The 23,946-nt window shown below is 42.2% G+C and overlaps 4 protein-coding genes across 6 annotated transcripts; 2 read left to right on the top strand and 2 right to left on the bottom strand.

The window, feature by feature from the left end:
* Positions 1–1,305: 1,305 nt before the first annotated feature.
* Positions 1,306–9,262, top strand: atp6v0cb (ATPase H+ transporting V0 subunit cb). The gene is made up of 3 exons (XM_085284305.1): positions 1,306–1,600; positions 6,171–6,354; positions 7,781–9,262. Exons 1-3 carry the CDS (start codon positions 1,525–1,527, stop codon positions 7,986–7,988), a joined length of 468 nt encoding a protein of 155 aa, XP_085140431.1. The 5' UTR covers positions 1,306–1,524; the 3' UTR covers positions 7,989–9,262.
* Positions 9,263–9,275: 13 nt separating this feature from the next.
* On the bottom strand, positions 9,276–12,985 carry nubp2 (nucleotide binding protein 2 (MinD homolog, E. coli)). Its single transcript, XM_085284304.1, has 7 exons — positions 12,842–12,985; positions 12,296–12,411; positions 11,214–11,412; positions 10,785–10,939; positions 10,432–10,542; positions 10,155–10,224; positions 9,276–9,739 (listed from the first exon to the last, which is right to left on the bottom strand). The coding sequence occupies exons 1-7, from the start codon at positions 12,855–12,857 to the stop codon at positions 9,600–9,602; spliced, it is 807 nt and encodes a 268-aa protein (XP_085140430.1). The 5' UTR covers positions 12,858–12,985; the 3' UTR covers positions 9,276–9,599.
* A 1,327-nt stretch (positions 12,986–14,312) lies between these two features.
* On the top strand, positions 14,313–20,291 carry spsb3b (splA/ryanodine receptor domain and SOCS box containing 3b). Of its 2 annotated transcripts, none has more exons than XM_085284300.1 (7): positions 14,313–14,441; positions 16,489–16,624; positions 17,115–17,295; positions 17,829–18,016; positions 18,115–18,217; positions 18,296–18,421; positions 19,241–20,291. In XM_085284300.1, the coding sequence occupies exons 1-7, from the start codon at positions 14,401–14,403 to the stop codon at positions 19,741–19,743; spliced, it is 1,278 nt and encodes a 425-aa protein (XP_085140426.1). In that variant the 5' UTR covers positions 14,313–14,400; the 3' UTR covers positions 19,744–20,291. The 2 variants fall into 2 exon arrangements, with proteins under 2 accessions (XP_085140426.1, XP_085140425.1); XM_085284299.1 differs by having other exon boundaries at positions 17,028–17,295.
* Positions 20,285–23,538, bottom strand: eme2 (essential meiotic structure-specific endonuclease subunit 2). Of its 2 annotated transcripts, none has more exons than XM_085284301.1 (8): positions 23,000–23,538; positions 22,286–22,407; positions 22,103–22,204; positions 21,885–22,009; positions 21,702–21,765; positions 21,125–21,240; positions 20,852–21,041; positions 20,285–20,775 (listed from the first exon to the last, which is right to left on the bottom strand). In XM_085284301.1, exons 1-8 carry the CDS (start codon positions 23,418–23,420, stop codon positions 20,620–20,622), a joined length of 1,296 nt encoding a protein of 431 aa, XP_085140427.1. In that variant the 5' UTR covers positions 23,421–23,538; the 3' UTR covers positions 20,285–20,619. The 2 variants fall into 2 exon arrangements, with proteins under 2 accessions (XP_085140427.1, XP_085140429.1); XM_085284303.1 differs by having other exon boundaries at positions 22,103–22,201.
* Between the last annotated feature and the right edge of the window lie 408 nt (positions 23,539–23,946).

The raw sequence follows: 23,946 nt of genomic DNA, 5'->3' as shown, positions 1-23,946 counted from the left end.
ATGTAAATTTAGACACTGGGTATCTCAGTGTTGTTATGTAAAGGGAAAATTTTACATTATCTATGACATATAACATGTGTGGAACTGAGCAGAATCACTGAAAGCTAAAGGATGACAGTGTGCACTGACACTTTGTAGCAAACGTGCCTTTCATGATGCCCTTGTGAGAACTTCTCACAGTTCCCTCTTTCCCTTCCTTAAAAGTAATTCCAGAGATCAGCCAATAAATTATAGCGTATGCTCTCCTTACAACACAGTCATTACCATTTACTCAAAACAAACAGGAATCAATGAAGTAGGTATGTAGACTATCACATTACATGCTATTAAATAGGCTCTGAGTATGAACACTATAATCCAGTCTCAGCTGAAATGCTACACACCTCTCTCTTCACCCCCCCACCCGGATCAATGAGTGTTCAGTCAAGGACCAGAAAAAGAGAAAACAGAAATGAAAGTCATTTCATTCATAGTGACCGTTTTGCTACCAGCATCACCACACACACAAACACACACACCATCCCCATCTCCAAATGTTCTGTTCTTGTTTTATACCCCTGATTTACTAAGATACTGGCCAGTTAAAGTGATCGAAAGGAAGGAGGCCTGTGGTCCTTGTGGAGAAATGGCATCACGAGTCATGAGGCTATTACAGTAGCACTGGCGGAGGGGGCCTGCATGTAGTGCTGACTTGACTAGGCAATGCAGAGTGAGCAGGGTAAGAGGAATAGATGGGAGAAGAGGAGGAGGCATGGGGACTGCACAAGCTTTCTCTGAGTCACACATGCAGACATTCTTCATCTCTAACTCGGGGTGCGAGCTCTCATGACCCCTTCCTCTTTCTTAATCTCAGTGAAATGGGGATTCTCCCACTGTTATGTGGTACATTGCTGCATATCACACCTGACTGCAAACCACCTTCCACTAAATGGCCCTAGCCCGGGTGCAAGGTGTAGAAAATAATAAATAAGATATCTATTGCTTTCACCCATCATTTCGTCCTCATTCTTCAGAAGGGTGAATTAAATGTAGATATCAAAGGGAAAGCCTGCAGCGGAGCATACCAAAGTGAAGCACAATAGGGGTGACCTTTAAAATAAAAGGTGAAAAGAAAGAACAAAAACGCTGTTTTTGCTCAGACTACGTCATTAAAACATCGCTTTAAACCCGTACATTTTCTTTCGTAAACAGTCTGTGTCGAACAGTAAATCATTAACCTTTTTTTTTTACTGCGCCCCCCTCTCACCCTGTCAGTGATAGGTTTTGTCCGTACGACCAGTCAGGTGATATTTTCCGCTTCGCCATTTTGTACTGCTGCGCCGGGTATTTATCGCAGGAGTCGTGACTGTTTCGTTTACACTGTTAGGTTAGGCGACAAGAAGGTTCCTTCTTAGTATAGTCGCTTCAGCATTTCAATTCCGTGGCCTTCGACAGGTTTCGTGAAGTGCGCTTTTTGACACACCAGATATAATTAATTTTGTATATTTAGTTTATTTTTTTTTATACCGTAAAACGTGAGAAAGAATGTCGTCTTCCGAAGGCCCCGAGTACGCCCCGTTCTTCTCAGCGATGGGTGCCTCTGCGGCGATGGTGTTCAGCGGTAATTATAAAAGGATTATATTTCATATATCAATTATTATTTAACCAGTGGTGCAGTTTTCTTTTGCAGCTTAATCCTTTTTGTGTGTGTGTGTGCATGTGTCCCAACGCGGCGATCTCAGCCATAGTACTTCTTTCCGAGCTAAGTGTGAGGGCCGTCCGCTATCGTGGCAAAGCTAATCTCGAGCAGTCGTTTATTTAGACTTCGCTGGTGCAGCCAGTGATTGTTGGCGTGTTCCCAACTTGCTAATTTTTAGTTTGTATTTCTTTGTGAATACAATTGTCACAGCTAGCCTTCCCGCTTCATCATGAGACTGCGAGGACTAGTCTAAGCTAGTTGACTAGCTGATGACGACTACAAAAGTTAGCTCTGGCGTTAGCCTGTTTTGTCTAAAGCAAAAGGCACGAGAGAGGAAGGGATGCGAACATATACGATCGTGCCAATACTCTATTCAAATAAAGTAGTATTATGAGACTGAGTTGTAATATGGTTCACTCGTAACACAGCCTTTTGTTAGGGTGCTTCTTTTAGGCATGTTGGGTTGATTGCCACTTTCCTCTAAAATGCCACCCTGCTGCATTAAGGCTACAAGGGTGTTGAGTAATAAGTTGTAGGAGTTGTATTAAGAAAGGACGCAATTTTAGAAAGTGAAACTCGTAAAGCTCGAGTTTTTTCGCTCTACATAAACGGTTTGAGTTTTGTTTGTAGCGTGTTATCGAAATTACTGGTTGGTTGAAAACCTCTTTCTTACAACTGAGCACTGGAAACCAGGATCAGCTGGTTAACTTCCTTATTGGTGTAAGGAATGACACAAGATCACATGATTATCACATGATGAGCCTTCTGACTCGGAAATGCCATCTGGGTATTTATCTTCTTACACGTTAACTTCAGGATGTTAAAGTTAAGAAGTCAGCAGGGAATTGTTTTAAATATCAAGTCATTGTTAACTAGTTTCAACAGGACTGGTTTCAGGGCTTTAAGATGGAAAGTGGGAAGTAATATAAAAAGTGAACTTTGATACCTGCTTGTTTTTTTTATTACAGGTCACAATTGTTTTATGGACTATTTCCTAATTTAATACTTCTCTTCCTTTAATTTGGTGTAATGGCAGTAATGTTTTTCCACACTTCAAAAATAATTTCACATTGACAAAGTTTACAATCATGCTGCAACAGTTAAACCACCAAGCCACTAATTGACCAATTTACAGAGTTGTAACTCCAGGCATGAGGGAGCTCTGTCATATTTATCTTGTTGATACCTTTTTTTTCAAGACATCACAAGATCTGTGAAAAATTGGCATTTTCAGACCTCATCATGAGATTTCATGAGCTGCAGCAATTCAGATTCAAATATGATATAGTGAGTGCAAGTAATAAGTAATAATGCCCAGCGATTAATCATGTGTTATATGTAATTGCCCCATGTTAGAATACTTATTATTATTTTTAAGTCTGTGATGGTGAAAGAGTAACAAGTGGGACACTGCAGAGAAGAAAGGGGGCTCGTGCTTGCATGAAAATGGGGACTTTTTATGAATCGAGCTTCAGCTTTGAGCAGTCTAATTGTTCTGTGGTTTCATTAACAGGAATTGTTGCCTGTGCTTCTGTGACATCAATCACTGCAGTGTACATGAGCTCTAAAATAGTGGCTGCCATTTAAGTTTATTCTCAACATGTCGTACTTTAAGGGGTTGGCTAAAGATTCTTACAATAGAATATTTTAAAATGTTTGAACGTATCTGCTGAAATAAGTGGATGCCTTGGTTTTTAATAACGGCACTTGGCGTCCTGCTGTCACATGCTGTGAGTTGCAGCAGGTGTCAGGTGATAATGAATTGTTTTAGTGATCTTTAGCTAAGAACAGGTGTTACAATCTGTGGGACAAGTAGCACTTCTCCTGTGGCAGCATTCTTTCTGTTTCTCCTCCTTCATGAATCACCACAGCACCTTTTCTCTCTGCAGAACCAATAAAAATAAAATGTAGATTTATATCCTGATTGACAAACCTACTGATTGTGGGGTTGATGCATGTTCATTGCTTGAAAAACTGCTTCTCTTGCGCTGCAGTAAATTTTCGATTTCCTGCAAAGCTTATTTTTCTTTTTTCTGCCTAATCATTTTTAGAAAGTGATTTTTAGTTACTTGACCTTTAATTAACATTTGCGTTATTTCTCTGTCTTCCGTGTTGAGAGATGATTGGTGATGGCACATATAGGTTCTAGACATCCCCCTCAAGCTTCTGATGCAATATATCGGTCAGGGCAAGTCTTAGTTTTCACAACCAGCATCTTTTCCTTTCCACGTTGCAGCTAGAAGTCCTGTTTTCTAAGACTGGTTAACGGTTTTCGAATGAAGAAATTGCAGTTTCATGTTGAATTTCTTTTCTTTCCTCAAAACCAGTGCTTCCTCATTTATCTGCATTCATGGCAGACGGATGGGCTGTCTGCTGCGTAGGCATTTCGCATGCAAGATCATCTCTAGCTGCAGGCACCTCCCGCTCTGACAGAATAAGACGTCATAAGGGCATCCCATACATAAAATATTCTGTGGGTGGAAAGGAGGAAAAGCTCTTTACCTACGCTGCGGGGATTAGGATTAAAATCCAGAGGTTTTTCTTCCACACCACTGTAGAAACCATTCTGCCACACATCAAACTTTTAATCATCAGGACAGAATAAGAATGTTTATCAGCGCTCACCTGTCACGCTTGAGTAAGGCCTAATAGACCAAGAAAGAATAGTCGAGGGATTATATTACTGACTGTAATGTATTACACTCACTGATGATGGACGGCTGAATTTTTCTAAACTTTTAAATAGACGAAGGCTGAAGTGTGTTAGCATATTGCCCTGTAGTCATTTGGTTTATCAATATAATAGTTTTCTTTTGGGGAAAATGCTTTAAACATCGCTGCTGTCTCAATCAGTTTTTATATTGAAGCACTTCGGTCAGTGTCACGTCTAATTTAAAGCATTTACACCCCCGGCTGAAAGTTTGGCACCTCCAAAGTCAAAATGAAAAGTAAAACTCTTTTTCTCACTTCTTTTGGTTCTTGCAATTCTCACAAAAAACAATGCCCAGTCATACAAAGACACATCTGAGTAGATGAGCAGGAGTGATTTAACCTCTAGTGATATCATCAGTCTGATGTTAAATCAATATAAGTAGTGAGGGGGGTGTGGGCTGGCTGCGGGCTGGCTGCCATGTGCACATTTGTGGATTGGCCTGAATCTCCTTCCTGTCTGTCTCTAGATCTGTTTGCCAGATATCCTCGCAGCTAGTTTTATTTAAACTGACCAGAAAGCCATCTCTCCAGGCTCTACACAGTGCAGGACACCTCGGGCTGTGTTTACCAGGCTGTCTCCAAGGATGATCTCACAAGAGACTTTTCTGATTTAATCATCATCTGCGTGTTGGCTACAGAGAGCCAAGAAAATGACATTGTCAGGGCATTGGTTTTTACACCACTGATATGACAAGGTCAGCTTAAGATCATAGTGGCCTCATAAATGAGAGGTTACAGATTTACACTTTTTTTTTTTTTTTCCCCCCGTATTCTCAAATATTTTGTTACATGGGATTTGCCAGCTTGGTAACAAAATTTGAGTGCAAAGGCTGTATTGAGCAATATTGTTGAATTTGTGAAAACTGAAAATTTCCCAATAAAAATGTGAATGTGTTTATAGCCAAAATGGTGGCCCATACAGAATGTAAGCAGTGTGTGGTCAGAGCTTTGAGCTGTTTGCTTTGAAGTGAATGAACAGGTTTGCATTAATGTGCACACACCTTTGACAGAGGAAACCTTGTCAAACCAGCCTCTCTGATTCTCGACCCTCTTTCAGCCTTTTGTTTGTATATTGAGAAATGAGCCACATTGACCTTTTTTGTCAGGCAGAATTATGACTTGTTGTTAATGGATGTCTTTTCTTCTATATTTGTTTATACTATGCTTTTCTAATTTCGAAACGGGCAACTATTGATTTTTCTTTTACTCTGCTCCTGCCGTCAGACTTGATTGTGTGTGACGCAGACGGTGCCTTTGTAAGTCACAGATCAGCAGAGCTAAATTCGCTGGTGAAGCTTTTTGTTCTCTACGTCCCCCATTACTTTACAGCCTGACAGGCTAAAGATGTTACACAGCAGATGTTGCAGGGTTGTGAATAAATATGTATTCACACTGCAGTTTTGTGTGTGTACTGAAGCCCAAAGTTCTTCAGAGTGTGATATATACAGCTCTGCAGCCTAATTCTGAAATAACATTGGTTGAATGAGAATACATATTTAATTGTCTAAATCTGTATTTGTAGAAAATGTTTTCATTGGTTTCAATTTGAAGGGGAAAATTTCCCAAGTAGAGCCATGTTGGATTTTTAAAGGGAACAGAAACTAACAGCTGTGTCGTTGCTCAATCTCCTGTTTCGCTTCTGCTTCATTATTCAGCTCTGCCTTCTGGGTTCAGTCATCTGTCTACCAGCCCATTGTGACCTGTGCATTGTAGTTTATGTGCTCTAGTTTGCTGTGTTTTTATTTATCTAACTCGTTATCATTTCTGTCATTCCTTACAGCCTTGGGAGCAGCCTATGGCACAGCCAAGAGCGGTACAGGTATTGCTGCCATGTCTGTGATGAGGCCAGAGCTCATCATGAAGTCAATCATCCCTGTGGTCATGGCGGGTATCATAGCCATTTACGGCCTGGTAGTAGCAGTGCTGATTGCCAACAACACTGCAGAGAAGCAGTCTCTTTACAAGTGAGTTTGCCTGACAAATTATTTTCTATAGATGCACAATTTGCAATTTTTCTTTTTCTTTCTGAAAGACTGACCGTCCAGTTCTGCTTTTAGACAATTTGGATTTCATTGTGTGTACTCTAATTTGGAATATTCAATCATTAAAGGACGTTCTTCCAATCTCGCTCAAAATAATGAGTTCTGGGATGGTGAACAGGGCAAAGAAAAAGTGTCAAGTCCCTCATTATCTAAGGCCAAGTCACACAAGTATAAAGACGAGATATATGTATAAAAATATATAAAATTTCAATCAGTTGGTAAGCAATTGCTGGTAGGCACTAGGTGAAAAAGGCCATTTGCACCAAAAACCACCTTATGATTGCTTTGGTTGCTGCATTTTCCAATAATTTCATGAACAACTCAGACTTCTCTGCAAACAGTTGCCAACCAGGAGCCAAGTGGTGGTAAAACTTGAACAAGTGCAGACGTTTTTGGTTTCTTTCACACTTTTCAGCCTTACTACCACTTGGAAAGTAGTTGGTTTGGAGAGAAGTCAGCCTCTTCCATCTGAACCTTGGGCAACCACGACAACCTGCTAGCAACCAAATCAATCACAAGCAAGTTTTCAGTCCAGCACTGTAAGCCTGTTTCACCTATCACCAGCCAGCAGTCATTCGCTGGCAGGTCGGATATCACATTTTTCCGTAGCAACCTGTTTCACGGTCGCCAATCTGTTGCGGGGATAACTGATCAAGACGGACAATTATTCACACTCCATATTTATTATAAATATTAAGAAATATTTGTTCCAAACATCCTTGATTTCTATCTTAATTCATTTATTCTGTGTAATGCCTGACAGTATGGGCAGTGTGCCCATTTTTTTTTTTTTTTTTTTTTAAAGAAGTAAAAGTGTTGTGGGGTTTTTTTACGCACTTCACTGAGTAACGCACATGATTTGTTTGTTTGTTTGTTTTGTTTGTTTGTTTTTGTTACTACACAATGGAAAGGTATAATGATCTGGAGATGAACACCACATGATCTACTTTGGTTTTTTTTTTGTTTTTTTAAATTTCAGAATGACTTTTACTCAGTATCATCAGACTTTTAGCTGCTCTGAGTGTTTGCCTGGGCTATCGAGTCCCTTGCTATAAGGAAAATCTGTTAATTGAAAAAATGGGGAATGAGTCATACTGTTGAACTGAGATTCAACAGTATGACTCAGTAACTGGGGGGAAGAATCAAATGAACATGTTGGTGATTGAATAAAATGTTGCATTGGTTACAGCTTGTAAAAGAAATATCAGCTTTTCGGGTCACTAGACTTGTATCGAAGGACAGGCTGTGATTAGTCACATTAGTCTTGAAGATGCTCTGATTTGTGTCAACTTCAAAGGTTAAAGCAACATCTTTGTGCTAACCACTGTCTGTGTCTCTCTCTGTGCAGGAGTTTCCTCCAACTCGGAGCTGGGCTGAGTGTGGGCCTCAGTGGACTGGCAGCAGGTTTTGCGATCGGCATTGTCGGCGATGCGGGCGTGAGGGGCACAGCTCAGCAGCCAAGGCTTTTCGTGGGCATGATCCTCATTTTGATTTTTGCTGAGGTCTTGGGTCTCTATGGGCTCATTGTTGCTCTCATCCTCTCAACAAAAGGTTAAAAAGAGAGAGGAACGGGTTTGGGCGGGGGATTTTGGCACGCAAGATGAAAGAAGTGATGCAGGAGGGGTAAAAATAAATTAAAATGGCTCCATAAATATGGTCTTATCTCAATGTGTACAGTCGTCCCAATTTGATAGTCAACTTGTAAATGCGCAATGTAGTGATTTGTCTGTCTTGTGTGTGGGTGTGTGCGTGTGTTTAAAAACAACTGTATGATGAAGATTCCTTTTCTCCCTCCACTTATTTCAGGCTTTGAGGCCAGCTTGGCCTCTGGTCTTAGAGAGCTGACCAAAGGGCCGTACAGCTTTTCTTTTTTTTCCCTCTCCTCCCATATCAGCCTGGGAGTTGACACAGTTTCTGCATTAATCTTGAGGATCTATTTGTAAAAAGAAATGTGTATGGACTAAAAAAAAATTTTTTTTTTCTTTTTCCACTGATTTTATTTATAAGAAATTGTTCTTTGAACTGTTTAATGCAGCAAAAGTCTCTTAATTCCCCAGGATATATACATATATAAATATATAGACATATAAATATCTATATAGATAGATTTAATGCACTGTGGGTTAATCGTGATAAGTGGTTGGAATTCCTCTGGACGTAATTCTTGGTTTAATAATTAAGATTGCCTTTAGTATGTTGCTGGTGGAGTGGGAGTTTTATGTGTAGCTGTATTCTAATCATTGCGAACATTCTCAAACTTCAGTGTTTTTCCTGTAGTACTGCTGTTTGCATTAAAAGTGTGTGTGCCCTGTGTTGGGGTCTCACAAGTGTAATTTCCACATTTCATCTCCTCTCCATCTTATTCACCTGCCCCCTTCTCCTCCCCTCATCCGTGGATGTACTTCATCTCTTCCACATTCCAGCCGTAAGAATCCTGCATGGGTTTTAGTGTTTTGTTGCTGTTGGAATATGAACCTGAAGCACAGGCTGGTTTCAGAAGATTATGATCCAGATCAAGAATCAAGACTTATGATATCAGATTTAAATAATATCATTGCAAAAAATGAGGGTTAAATGGTGTTTGGGAGATGTGTTGTAGGATGTAACAGGGAGATTAGTATGCAAAATTCGACCTAGTTTCCTACATGGACTTGACCAATTTGATCTGGAGTCTTGTTTTCTGAAAATGGTACTGCTGCTGATGCATTTTACCGAAGCACCAATCGACAAACCTGTATTGTCACTGGTATTGAATTTATCCTGATGTGTCGACGTGAATGTTTTCACAATTGAATTAAAGATTCCAACTTAGATTTGACTTGCGTCCAAACACACAGACTGTAGCGTTTTCAGTACTCCATATTTTATTGTCGTTTAAAGCCTCTCTTGGGCAGCACAGCTTACCATCGTATTACAGACCAACATACAAAGAAAGGTCAGCTGAGTTGTTAACAGTAGTTATCTTTGTTTTGTTCCGCGCTCAGAGCCGACAATCTTCAAACCACAACAAATGCAGCTTCAGCAGACATATGCACAAAGTCTGCTGTGCAGCAGAGATAACGGACACTACCAGCATGATCAGTAAATGGTTACATAAGGCTGGAACTAAACAAAGGAAGTCAACACTTCTCATGTAGTTTTCACAGCACAACTATGCAAAATCTGTCTCAGTCAGTTTGTAGGCTGTTGAGCAAAGTCTGAGAAATACTGCTAATGGCACTGAAGGTGGCACTGTCAGGAAATGACTGTGTGAAGTCTCTGCCCTCCTCTATACTGGCGCTGAGAAGAGGATCCAATGGCACACAACCTGAAATGAGTGAAAAGAGATGACTGATCCCACATGAGGTTAACTCTTAATACACATCCCAGCATCCTCTGTTAGTAGTGCAACTCAAATTAGTCATTGATGAAATGTGCTGGCTAAAGCTGGCGACTCAATGCCACTGGTGAGCTGATCGATCTGCATTATTGATTTTCACACAAAGTGGTTATGCAGTCAGGAGAAATTATTGAATTATCTATTCATCTGAGTGACACCTACTGATCAGTTATGCATCATTCTTTTGAACAAAGTGTCTGCATAGACTTTAAGCAGCATGGAAGTGATGGAAAACCCCCAGAATCATGACTGGTGGGTCAGGAGTGACACTTCCTGCTAGTGTACTGAGACACCTTGTGGCTGCATGCTAGCATTACAAGTAATTCACTGCTGTGACTCTCACCTAGAAACACAGACCCAGTCGTTTTGGCCAACTCTTCACCACCACCCTTTGAGAATACATTGCTGCACTCCTTAAAAAAAAAACGAAAAAGGTAATGATTAAAATAAAATCAGGTTATTCTAAATGGAGAACCAAAGAACGGAGATAAGACTAGAAGAGTGCTAAATAAACATAGTTTGGTGAGTAAATAACTGAGGACATATTAAAAGGAGCACAGTGTCTGATAAGTTGTATATTTCAGTAGAACAAATAAACAGCAGCATAAAGGCTCACTCACAGAGCAGTGTGGACAAACAAATCCACTCATGTTCTCTACGATCCCCAGGATCCGTACACCTGTCTTCTTGCAGAAGGTGATCTCTCTTCTCACATCACCTGTAGATACTGCCTGTAAGAAAATACATGACCAACTTACTTTGAGTGTCATTCATAAAAGAGTGTTTTTATTAGCATGCATTAGGTGGTCCAGCAGTTCTGTCTGTAATAATGACCCCAATAAAAGGAATATATGACAACATATTTTGGTCTTTGCAGAAAATACTACACAAGAGAGGTGCAGTGATGGCCAGTGTTCTTATTTACCTTACTATACAAAACGTGTGTTTTTTCTTGCCTCATTCTGATATGTACCTGAGGGGTGGTGACCAAAATGGCTCCATCCACTCTGTGCTTCTTAAGGTTTTCCAGTACGGCCAAATGCTCATCTGATGTCCCGGGCGGTGTGTCCACCAGCAGCACATCCAGCTCTCCCCAAGCTACATCTGACACAAACTGACCAATCAAAGCTGTGGGTAAAGCACATGCAGACATGGATAGGATGAATGGTAGAACAAACTTGAGCTCAACAGCAAAGTCTTCAAACACTGGGCTGGTGATGCAAACAGTCACATTGCACAATTACTTAAACTTAGTACTGTGAATGCACACAGGGTTGGAGATTCTTGGGAAGCACAGGGTGCTTGTTTGTGGTGCTCTTCAAGACCTCAAAGGATGTCTTGAAGAGCACCTTCACAGGTCTTGTACAGTTCAAGCCTTTCAGATTAGTAGTCTAGCAGATACCGTTTTTCTTGGGACCCCTCCACACCACAGCTTCATCTGGGTCCTCCAATAGAAAGCCAATAGACATAAGGGCCAAGCTCTTCTGGGTGTCAGTGTATACCGGCACCCAACCCGAGTCACACTGGTGCACGTCGGGCCGGCCCATACTCAGCATACGAGGAATGCTTGGCCCACAGAGGTCAACGTCGAGGATGCCAACCTGATTAAACCAGAAGTTCCTGAATGAGCTTCCCATTTGTATGAACATAGTCAGGCATAGCAAAACAAAACAGTAACACTGATGGGTGATTTCTCCATTTAAAAAAAATAATGAATCCAATTAAGCATTATAATGTGTTGTAATATAACAGCATGGTGGTAGGGCTGTTCGATGTAACGATATCGGATGACGATATAAAAACATATGTCGTTTCATTTTATGCTATCCTTTGTTTCGTGGTGTCGCAAAATAAACTGTTTACGGTAATATTTTTTCATGTTTTGATGGTCACTGTAGTGGCTTTATTAAAGTTCTCTCTTTCTCTTATATTTAATATAACCACACTATGGACGGACAAGCCCGTTTTTATGCGTTGTGGTTAACAACAATGACGGTAACACCATCGCGTGTCCGCTTGTTTATCTTCCACATAAACCTTTCACAATAAAGCTCAAGATCCTGTTGAGACTTTTCAAAATAAACTGAATCACGTGAAAGAGCAGATTATTTACGGATGAGAAGTAAAAAAGAGCAGCCAGGTGCTAAAAAATAAACCTTAGACTCAAACGTTAGAACAGGCTTTTCCCCACAGCACTCCGTGTAATAAACACTCACAAAGAAAACGGTGGCTGTTACAACTTGTGTCTAAAAATGTATAGTTTCATGCATCGGTTAAAACACTGGACTCCAGCTACATGACGCGCAGCTGGAAACACTTCCCGCAAGATGGAGCTGCCCGAGATTCACAGAATTTACAGAAAATGTTACATTTTTGTGATTTATATCGTTATCGGGACGATAGATGTCTTATATCGGGATATGAGATTTTGGTCATATCGCACAGCCCTACATGGTGGCATATCTTGACATGAACTAAGCTCACCTTCTTCCCAGCATGCTTCAGGGCCAGCGCCAGCTCTGTGGTGATGGTGCTCTTTCCCACTCCTCCTTTCCCTGACAGAACCAACACAACGTGTCGGACCTGGCCCAAGTTTCCATCTGATTTAAAAAGCAGAAAAAAACTAATAAATTAAGGCTTTATTAGTTTAAATTTAAACAAGCTATGAGACACTCTACCTAATCTGGAAACAGGTTTTAGATAGTGCGGAGGGCACGAGCCCAGTTCACAAGTTCAGCATCAAGTTACTGTCGTTACAGTGCACAGTAACTATATAATTATACATGTTTATTACAAACTTCACTTTTCTAAGGCGATGAAGGCCTTTTACTGAGTATTGAACGACACGGTGGTTAATCCTTAGCAAACGACAGTCAAACATAATCTGAAACGGTCAGTTAGCTTCTGGTAGTTAATTGGCTAAATTAACCGTCAACTACCGTCTCCTAGCATGACAATACACAAAATATATGATAATTAAAAACTGCAGGTATCTGCGAATACTTTTGTTCGCCGGTAACTTCGACTTACCATTAATTTCTTCCATATTTTGGATATCAAATATGCGCACAGAACATGAGGGATCAACTTCCGATATAGTCACGCAGCACCTATCCAATCATACAATACATCCTACATCCAAGTCCCGCCTTTCTTTAAACACAACCAATAGGTTTCTGAAGGGTAGTGCGCTGCATTCAAGAGCGAAGCAAACGTTCAAAAACACAGAGTAAACACGCCCTTGACTGCATGATAATGGTGATCATTATTTTAATCTGGGTCGAAATCTAGAGTCCTACCACGCCAATTTTTTTTAATCTTTGGTTGAGACTGTTATCTGACCAGAAAGCAACAGTTTTAATTAAATGTCGTGTTTAAAATACTTTACTTCCTTTGACTACGATGACCTGGATGACTGAGAACCTTCACAGACACTTTACTTCTGTGTAAACGCTTTTTGGAGAAAAGCAGAAAAAAAATGCTTTTATTAACGTTGCTGTTGACTGGGAACACAAAAACAAACCACAGAGCAACTTGTTGGGACGGATGAATATGGTTTATAGTTTTTGGGGTTATAAGACTTTATTACGAGAGGAGTGCCAAGCCCATTTTAGAGAAATTTCGGAGTGACGCACAACACCCATGCCCATGGATTTGATTTTCCTCTTTAGCGTTCTCTCTTTTTCTTAAATGGATCGTATTGAAGATGTGTTTTCACAATTCGTCTTTCCATTTAAAACACAAAACTTCGCCTGAATTGGACGTGCACACATTTTCAGCCTTTTTTTCTTTGTTTTTTGTAGACATACAGTGTGGGGAAAAATCTTAAATAGGAATGTGACGGGGGGCGGGGGGCAGATGGGATATTGCACAGTGGCAGGAATGAGCAGCAGTACAGACTGAACAGTACAGAAGGTTTTCTTTTGTGGCAGTTGTTACAGTATTGCACTTTTTAAAAAAAATATAAATATCAATAAAGTGGAGTGACCAGTGCAGATTAAACAGAGTACTTGTAAAGCAAACAGACTCCTGTAACGTCTGCCAGATGGTAATAAGGAGAAGAGCTTATGTGCTGGGTGGCTGTGCTCCTTGATGATGCTGTGTGCTTTACGGTGAAGACAAATGTCCTGAATGACAGGAAGCCTCATGCCAGTGATGTGCTCTGCTGCCTTCACCACCCTCTGTAGTGATTTACGGCTGCTGGCAGAGCAGCTTCTGTACCAAACTGTAATGCAGCTTGTCAGCAAGCTCTCAATTGCACACCTGTAGAAATTTGAGGTGGTTTTGGCGTTCATGCCAACTTATTCGTCTCCAGGTTTGTATTATCAGCAACCCACAGATCAGAATCTGTTCAGTAGCAACAATCCCACAGCATGAATATACCCTATATATAATTAATATATAGTTATTATGCTTTATAAATACCGCAACTAGGTGACTACACAAACCAACATGAACTCCTCCTCCACACAGGTCTTATCCAATAAGCTGTGAAGAGGGCGTGGAGAAGTAATGTTTACTTCTGTCTTGTAAGAAGTGGGACAGATGCACGCTGCACCCGTGACACACTTGGATATAGAGACACACCAATGAGCCACTGCAACACAGTGAGCAGGAAGAGTACAGCAAGGTAAGCACAGAATTCCTGCTGGGAATGACACAGTCCTGTTGCACTGCCTGTTATATATGTGCTAAGATAAAGGATCTGATCATATTTAACGGAACGATTCATCGCAAGCGTTATGAAGTAGACAGCATTCCTTCATGAGGAAATGGATCAGATTCAGGTACATGCGTACATTTTCAGTAGTTTTAAACGTGCCTTCATTATTGCTGTGGCAGTCCACTGGCACCATACCTGTCCTTACATAGACTGACAAAGGAGCTGCTCAAACTCGGTGCTCCGGATGATGATGCATTTAGAGTAATGTAGGGTAAGGCCCAATTAAAATGAGACTGGCTCCAGACTAACTAATCTAAATTAATGGCACGCTCCTGCACCTGTTTGCAAAGCGGTAACCAGCTGTTCCCTGCAGGCATTAACCATGAGAGTTAACAACTCAAGATGTGTAGTTTTTAGCAAATAAAGGCTCTGGTTGTGGTTTGGGTCGTTAACTGTATGTTATTACAGGGTATAATAAGTCTGCTACTCATATTATTTTGTAAACAAGGGTACATTTCAGAGAGGCAAACGCTGCCATTGAGGCATGTGATTGTGCATTTGGTAAACAGTTTGAATAAGATTAGATTCGATGTTTGAAAAAGCACACACAGTCTGGTGATGTTCTGGTTATTGCATTTGTAATTACAGTGTTTTTAACGAGTAAAGCTGACTAAGAATGGAAACAGTGTTGTTGACAGCTTCATTTGTAATTGACTGCAGTCAGCTATTATTGTAGTCTCAATAGTGTGCGCGCATTTTATAGCTGTTTACTGGCTGCCACTCCTTGAGCCTGTTTCTGCCAGAGTTTCCAGCCTGTTTTCCTCCTCACTGTTGCCAAGTTCTTGCTCAAAGGTGGTCATATGCTTGTTGGAATCTTTACGTTACAGCTTGAGACGACTAGTGTTGTGATTTGGCGCCATATAAATAAAACTGAATTGAATTATTGCTCTGTTAACAGCCAAAATCACATGATACAAATGATATAGGTTTCTTATTTTAGCTGTAATTGCTGTTACACCTGACCCACTTATCAGTGGTCAGGTGACCCTGGGAGTCCTGTGAAGCATGGGGGTCCTGTGAAGCATGGGGGTCAGCTTTAAAAAGTCAAAGGCGTGCATGAAAACACATCCTGTTGCTAACTGTGGCATATGGGACAGATGGAAATAGAGAAGCTGACACACAAAGATCATTCGAGGTGACTAGAAAGGCTTCCTCACAGTAAATCGTGCAGCTTGTCTCTAACTGTAATATCATATGTGGAAGTGAAAAATAAGGTCAGCAAACAAAACAGCTGAACTGACAGAGAGTAGTTTGGATTGACCTACTTTCAGTTGCCCTGCAGGTTTGTTAGAAACTGGTGAAATATGATAGCAGTGAGAGGTGGTTCAGACATGTTTTTGGGCCTGGGCCTTATTTTGTAGTTAAATTTAGATGAGTCAGTATGCTGCTTATTCCTAGACGACCCTCACCAGATTTTATACAAGGGGGGAGGGGGGGCTTTATATTAACTAAAGTGTCATATAATTATATAGTGTAGTATTAAGTGGACACGGCCCTGAAAAATAAAGGCATTAGACTACGTGTCCTTGGGGAGTGGAATGCTGTAGACTCTCGCTCATGCTTGCCTGGGAAAAAATAGATAACAGGGGACCATCTTCTAGTGAAAAGTTGCTGAAACGCTGTTGTTTAGACTTGAATGAGCGAGCTGGTAATAAAACTGTTAGGGGCACACCACCATTTTGAGATCCGCGGCAATGTGTCATGCAGGAAGCGTCTCTCTTCTAGAAGTATTGTGTAAGAGAATCAAAGTGTGAAATGATACTGAGCAGTGTGTTGTCTTCCATCGGATGCCTATGAGGAATCAAAAGAACTCGGTGAAGTGTTGATATTTAACAAGTACACGTACAGTGCTAAGCAGGAGTTTAGCAGTGACTGCACTTGACATAAATAAGAAATACGTGGCATCCTGTACTTGTGCCAGCTGGTCATCAGGTGCTGGGTTGGCTTTCCACAGAACTGCAATGCTAAGAAGAGGCAGAAACGGACGGGCTCGGCACTTGGCCTGGAGTCAAACCTGGCAAGAGACAGATGCCATGGCTGTGATCCAGTCATCAGACAGAGAGGAACAGGAGGGTCGGACAGTCACACAGGTGAGACTTTCCTGTTTGTGTTTACTGGAATATAATTGAAACTGGGCTAAATGGAAAAGTGGTTTCACTGGAAATGAAGAACTGTATCCCTGCAATGTGAAACAGAATAGTTCTATTTAGAGTAAGTACAGCTAGTTTTTCCACTTGGACTGTTCACTTTCTGGAATAGCAGTGTGTGAAATGTGGTCATGACATGACAGCATGCCCAGTACTTTTAAAGAATCTTCTAAGTTTACTTGCTTGTATGCATGACCTCACATCACTAGTGATACACAGTGTTCAAAAACATAGCACACAAGTTCCCGTCTGGCTCTTTAGATTGCAAACTTTCCCCTTTTTTTTCCATTCAGCCTTGGCAACCTATGTTGCTCTTTGATAGCAATTTGTTGTGATCCTGATTCAGCTCTACTGCTGGAGCTCACTGCCCCCCTGGACTAGGGCCACGTCCGTGGACTTACAGGATCCTGTTTGTAATGTTTGCGTCAACCAGATCAGTGACTTGGAGCCTGAGGTGGATTACCGGGCCGGGTTCCAGACTGTCTCTGAGGTGGTGGCATTGCCAAGCACAGTACCAGTGAAACGGGAGTCTTTCTTCCACTGTGACCCAGAGGAAGAGCTCAGTCCGCTTCTTGGCGTCATCAGTGACTGTCTCTATGGGGAGGAGGACAAAGGTGAGCAGAAGCTGATGAAAGACAGCATAAAGATGCATGTAAACAATATTATAATTTGGGCATGTTGTAGAGTCTTTATATGCTTACGGCTGTCTGTCGGGGAATATTAACACTATATTCATTCATATTCCAACTTCTGTGCATTGTAAAGGTGTGATTAGTGCCACAACAAGCTTTCACTATCAGTGTCATGTTTAAGGTTCAGGATGGTCAGAAATCAACATCTTCATTTATTTCCTTTGCAAACTCATGAACAGAATAAGAAGGCTGAGAGTCACGTACACACCGATAGATCTAACACGCTCATGATAAGCAGCTGTAACATTTACCCATTAAGATGTTACCATCTGCAAATTATACTGAGCACAGCATATAGCGGTGCCATGAAGTTTAAAGCTATTTGATCACAGATCCCTCAAAACTGCATGATGAACAGCCTTAAAGTGGCGGTAGATGAAAAGCCAAGAAACATCGGTGTGCTTCGTTTTTGGAAGAACATCTGGCATAACTGCTCGTGCATGGCGTGTGTCCAGGTTTTGACTGGGTGTGGGATGACCACTGTAAGTCCTCTGGAGCCTTTCTGAGCTGTGACAACAGGAAGGTGAGCTTTCACTCAGACTACAGCTGCGGCACCGCTGCAATCCGTGGCAACAAGGAGCTCGCAGACGGCCAACACTACTGGGAAATCAAGATGACCTCCCCTGTCTACGGTACAGATATGGTGCGTAAGAGAAGCTAAAAGAATACTAAAGTTGTAACAAAGTGACCTGAACATGAACATTTTTAAAATGTTTGTTTTGTTTTGCTTTTCTGGTGTAGATGGTGGGAGTTGGAACTTCAGAGGTGAACCTGGAGAAGTTCAAGTACAACTTTGGCAGTCTGCTGGGCCATGATGAAGACAGCTGGGGGCTCTCCTACACCGGTGAGTTATCAGATATAATGACTTTGATTGATAAGAAAACAGTAAATAAAACAAAAATGTTTCTCTGTGTGTTCAAAGGTCTGTTCCAGCACAAAGGGGACAAAATAAAATTCTCTTCTCGGTTCGGTCAAGGCTCGATCATTGGAGTGCACCTGGATACGTGGCACGGCACCCTCACCTTCTACAAGAACCGGCACTGCATAGGTTTGTGTTTTCCTGCGTTTTAAGGATAAGTAGAAGCTTTATTTGTCGGTTGCAGTTGCCTGCAGCTGAAATGACAGACCTACTCGACCATACATAAAATATACAAACACTGGGGAGACAGGTCGGGCTAGGCAGCAAAAAAAAGGGATGGACAGTGAGATGTGTAACACATAGGGGCAATTCAGGAGAAAAAAATGGTTTCTGCCCATGATGACTTCCAACAAGTGAGTCATCATGAGGAGAAAACAAAAACCTCCATAGCACATAAAGAAGCACAGATATCATCACACTGTAACACCATGAAACACAGATAAGCAACATAAGTGGGGAGGGTGGGTGCACCAATGTACACAGTGGTCATGGTCACTGCGATTATTCGCGCCTCCAGCTGAGCCGCTGTCTCCATCGGGTGGGAGGTAAGCATGGGAGGAGGCATTGGATCCGTGGAAGGGAGTGTGGTGAGTGCACGTCAGTATCAGTGTGCATGTGTGCGTGTCGGGGTGTGTGTCCTGAGTTCAGCTTGAGAAAGTGTCCTTTCGCCTGTTAGGCCAAGATCAACAGTCCGCAGCCTACGCAGGTGGCCTTGAGGAATAGGGCAGAGAGTCAGGTTGTTCTCGTTATCATATCTCTTGGAAGCATGTTGTTGTTCTCCTCGGTGTCAACCTTCAAGTAGCTGGCACCATCGGGGGGTGGGGGTATAGCCACATTAGAGATGTAGGTAACTGGTTTAGGGCGAACGGACTGCATCCATTTTTCAGTTAGTTACGTTTGTCTGCATATTCTAATAATCCCAATGGGCTCTGCCTGTCCTGCCAACAGGTGTGGCTGCAACAAGGTTACACAACAAGAAGTTGTACCCCATGGTGTGCTCCACAGCAGCCAAGAGCAGCATGAAGGTGATGCAGGCCTGCTATACACCCACCTCCCTGCAGTACCTTTGCTGTGCAAGGCTGCGCCAAATGTTGCCGTGTTGCCCAGACCTGTTTAATGCCCTGGATCTGCCCCCTGGCCTGCGTGTCCTCCTCCACATACAGCTGGGCTGGGTCTTCAGCCTCAGCAGCAGCCCCGAACCCTCAGAGGAGCAGGAGGATTTCGGCAAGACGAGCCTGCCTTCGAGCCCCTGCCCCAACCTGAGCCCGGTGTCCAGTGCCTGTGCTTCCCCCAGCCCCTGCACCAGTCCGATTCCCAACACGGACCCTTACCCGTCACCTCAAACTCATTCCAGCGCTTGCTCCTGTCCCCCATCTCCTCCCAGCAGCGACTACGAGAGCTGCTGCTCCGAGCCAGAAGATTATCAGTGCAAAAGGTGCCGTTGGACTTGACCACGTGGTCCAGCGGAGGAGATGTTTGACAAAAAAGAAAGAAAATTGGCACACAGCTTTTCTACCGTTGCCACAAATTTCTCCTTTTGTTGATCACAGAGAGATATTTTAGCCAACATTTGAGTGGATCGTTGCTTATTTGTTTGCTATGTAACAAGTATTTGTCTTCCACATAATGTTGAAATGAACAAGAACAAAGAGTGTGTGTGTGAGAGAGTGTGTGTGTGTGTGTGCGAGTGAGAGATGAGGCCTGCTGCCATTTAAAGAGGTTAGATTCAGAGAGAGAAGAGGCAAACAAAAGGTAAACTTCTAGAAAGCCGTAGACTCTGGAAGGAACAGAGGTGCTTTTTGATACTGTGAAATCGACTTTTTGTAAACGTGTTTTGTAATCGCCATTTTGTTTAAATGTCAAAGGTAGCTCTGCACTGCACTCTGCAGTTTTTTTTTGTTTCATTTTCTATTTCCAGTTTTTGCTACTTTTCTTTATGGATTTTCTTACTCAGGTTCATTCTTTAAAATAAAACCAAAAAACTAGAAAGTGCCTGCTTCAGCTTATTTATTCTAGAAAGATTCATACATATACATACAATTTATGCAGCTTATATATCTCCTATTTATACACAAAAAGCTGTGCTGAAAAACAGTCATCACATTATTCCCGGTACTCCAGATTATATTCTGGTAATCTATACATTTAATCTGCAGGAGTTAAAATGAGAAGAAAAAGTGCTTTTCCTGGAAAGTAAATCTCAAATCCAAGGCATATTTTTAACTTGTAAACATCAACATTAACATATTAGCAGCCAAGTGGAGACAGAGCATTATCAGAAACCAGATTCGTCCTCGCTGATGTCTCCCGGTCTTCTTGCTCTCGGATTAGTCCAGGACCAGCTGGGGGTTGTGGGCTGTGAGGCAGCGATAGACTCGGGCTGAAATCTCCGGTCCCACGCGTCTCTCTTTGCCTCCGCTTTTCGCTGAGAGGCCCGCGAGCAGCCCTTTTCTGTCCTCCTCTGACCCCAAGCTGTTATAAGCCTAAAATGAACAGAACATATTACAGAAGAAGAGTTTTTCTTCACGCAAACCTTATCAGACCACAGCGTCTCCTCACCTGTAGCAGCAGCTGGGGAGATGGATAGGATGCGGTCACAGCAGAGGCCACAGCAGGGCTGACTCTGTTCAGCTGCTGGATCTGCCTGCTCCAGACCTGAATCAGGCCGGAGCCATCCTTCTCTACCCAAACCCCACTGGCCCATGAGCCATCCACGCAAAAGGGCAGTTCTGCTCCCTCTGTCAGGAGTCTGCAAGAGCACAAAGTGGAGGTTTCATTAATTCACAGTCAGCCGCTATACTGTCTATGTCAGGGCACAGAACTGTGGCATACTTGAAAGGGCGTTTGGACAAAGCTTTGGTGACAGCACAAACATGATCAGTGACCTCCTGCCAGCTATCCAGGAAAACCACGGAGATATTTTTGTAGAGCTGTAGATACACGAGAACCTGGAGATGAAAGCGTTTCAAAAAGAGAGAGAGAGAGAAAGCTATTTGTTATCCATCAAGCTTTTTTGAAGATGTATACGAGTTCAAGATTCAAAGTGTTTATTGTCATGTGTACAGAGAAATAGCATCTCTCTGTGCAATGAAATTCTTCCTTTGCTGTCCATACACAAATGCCAAGTTAGATAGGGTTGAAGGAACAAGACCAATAAGGATAAAAATAATGAAAGATAAATAAATAAGTACAACAATAAGTAAGTGAAGACAAGTGAGGTACGCAGATGTTGATGTAAATGGATGTACAAAGGAGCTTAATGTACAAAATGAACTTAGTGTGCAAAGTGTCCTGATGTGCAAATTGCAGTTGACGTAGGTCAGCTGTGAGTTGTGTGTACATGTGATAAAATTAGGAAGTAAGAATCGCAAATCCTTGAAAGAAAGACAGAGATTCAAAGCAAACTGACCTCCTCAATGTCCAGATGATCCATCCCCAATTTGTATTGTAGAGGCACACTGTGGGCGTTTGACCTGTTGGTAAACAATAGATCAGGTCATACAGTTTCCGCACTTTACTTATAATCAGAAAGTGGAGAAGTGAAGGAGCCACTGGGTAACAGAGGAAGTTAAGTATTCCCAGTTAAGCTGACCTGTAATCTGGCTCAGAGTCTGTCACTAACAGAGTGACCACCTTCTTGCCATCACGGTTGAGAAACTCCAAAATCGGACTCCAGAAAGACCCCACCCCCGTCTCCACCGCTTGGCTGTGGATAATCTGCGGAGTGGCAGAGCGCAGTGTGAGTTCGAGGAGCCACAGCTCCTTCATACAGTCAATGACACCATTACAACAGCTCAAAGGACTGCTTACTCTATTCACAGAGATCACTACATCCATGAAATCAGCCAGACTCAGGACCAGAAGCACCTGCTCTTCCTCCTCCACCACTGAGACCATGCCACCTTCTCCCTGCTAAAGCCAAAACAGTAATCCCTCACGGGAATCAACAAAAATGTAGCAAATTGCTAAATCTAGATTGAGTGAGCTGCCTACCTGAGGTAAATCTTGGGTCCAGGCGATGCTGCCAACGAGCTGCTCGCTCTCGATGCTGAACTTCCAGTCAAGGGAAACCAGAGTGTCCAGCAGGACGTCTGAGCCATCCTGCTGCAGAAGAACTGAAGAAAGATACAAAACAACACAGCAATTTGTGCGTTTTTGTGCATTATAAAGCCCACTGCCATCCCCGCAGGAGTCATAGTCAAGGAAAATGACATTTTTAAGGTGGTGCCTTTTAGGCTGGAAACAACAGCCATTACTTAAACAGTACTTAGGTAATGGTTCTTAAAGATTTAGACAGGCCCTTGCAAGGAGCATTGAGTCACTGATGTGGAACGTAGACCAGGATGGAAATGCAAGACTGCAGTTTGACTTTGCTGCACTTTTTCCCCCTTAAATTCAAACTGGACATCTTGTTATTGGTAATGACTGTGGAGTGGGGGCGTGAACGCTTTTGAGCTTATGCAGGGTGTTGAAGAAGTAAAGATGCCGTGGAAAACTGTATCGTAAACTAGAAATACAGAAAATACTCTTTAAGAGACAGGGATGGGATCATACATGGCACAAATACAGTCAACACAAAAGAGATCCTACCTGTGTCATTTTACATCTGCACATATTTATTTATTTATTTTTTAAAGTTGGCCCCAAATTGTAGTTGTAAAGTTAATTTCCGGCGACACCTGAAGGCATCCCTGTGTCCGTGTGTACCTGGGTGTATGCAGACAGTGATGCATTTGAGGCAGTTTTCTGGCCGGAGACTCTTGAGGGTCTTGGCTGCCTCTCTCCTCCTCTGCTGCTCCCGTCTCCTCTCCTCCTGCTCCTGGGCTCTGGCCGCTCTCTGTTTCTCTCTCGCCTCCTTCCTCTCCTTCACTTTCAGCCTGTCCTCTTCTATTTCCTCCTTACTGCGACGTTTCCTGGCAGGACTCGGTGTACCGGACCCACCTGCTGCTGGAGGAGCCAGAGCAGCAGACCCCCCCCTATTTGCTGCTGAATTGTGTGAACCCTGCTCCTGCTTTTCTGTGCTGGCTGTCTGGATGCTGTTATCGCTGCCCAAACCGGGTTTTGTTTCAGCGTCGCTGTCCTCAGACTCAGAGATTTCCCACGTTTTAGCTCTCCGTAACAAAGACATCTCACATGTTAGAGTCACAGCCGAAGTCCTTATTTGTAAAACCCTGAAAAAAACTTGGGAATATCTGAGTGGTACGGCATTGTTTGTATAAGCCCACGATGGTGTTCGATGAGGCACAAATCACCCAAAACTCGCGATACTTAGTACTGATGGGATTTCCAGCTCTTTTTAGAGAACCGTCTCTTTCGGCTCGACTCACTAAAAAGATTCGACTCTTTCGGTTCCCAGCCGACTCTTCAGGTTGTTTTGTTGCTTTAATTAATTTATTATTAACAACAATATAAAATTGTGCTCAAAAGGAATTACTATTGTAAAAAAAAGTGGTTTTATTTATATATGTTTATATATAAATATATACGGTGGTCCCTAGAGACAAAGCACTACAAACTCCAAAGCATGTACAAACTCCAAAACACATTTCTAGCATTAACTGAACTTCCAAAACAGAGCTACCTAGATCACTTAAATTACACAATTGAAAGCATATGTGTATTGTTTGTGTATTTATACACAAGCACTCATATAG

Source organism: Mchenga conophoros, linkage group LG8, assembly GCF_057382185.1.
Source record: "Mchenga conophoros isolate Kocher_MC1m ecotype Shallow Benthic linkage group LG8, M_conophoros_male_GT1.1, whole genome shotgun sequence".
Lineage (NCBI taxonomy): Eukaryota > Metazoa > Chordata > Actinopteri > Cichliformes > Cichlidae > Mchenga > Mchenga conophoros.
This window is presented reverse-complemented; position numbering and strand designations above follow the sequence as displayed.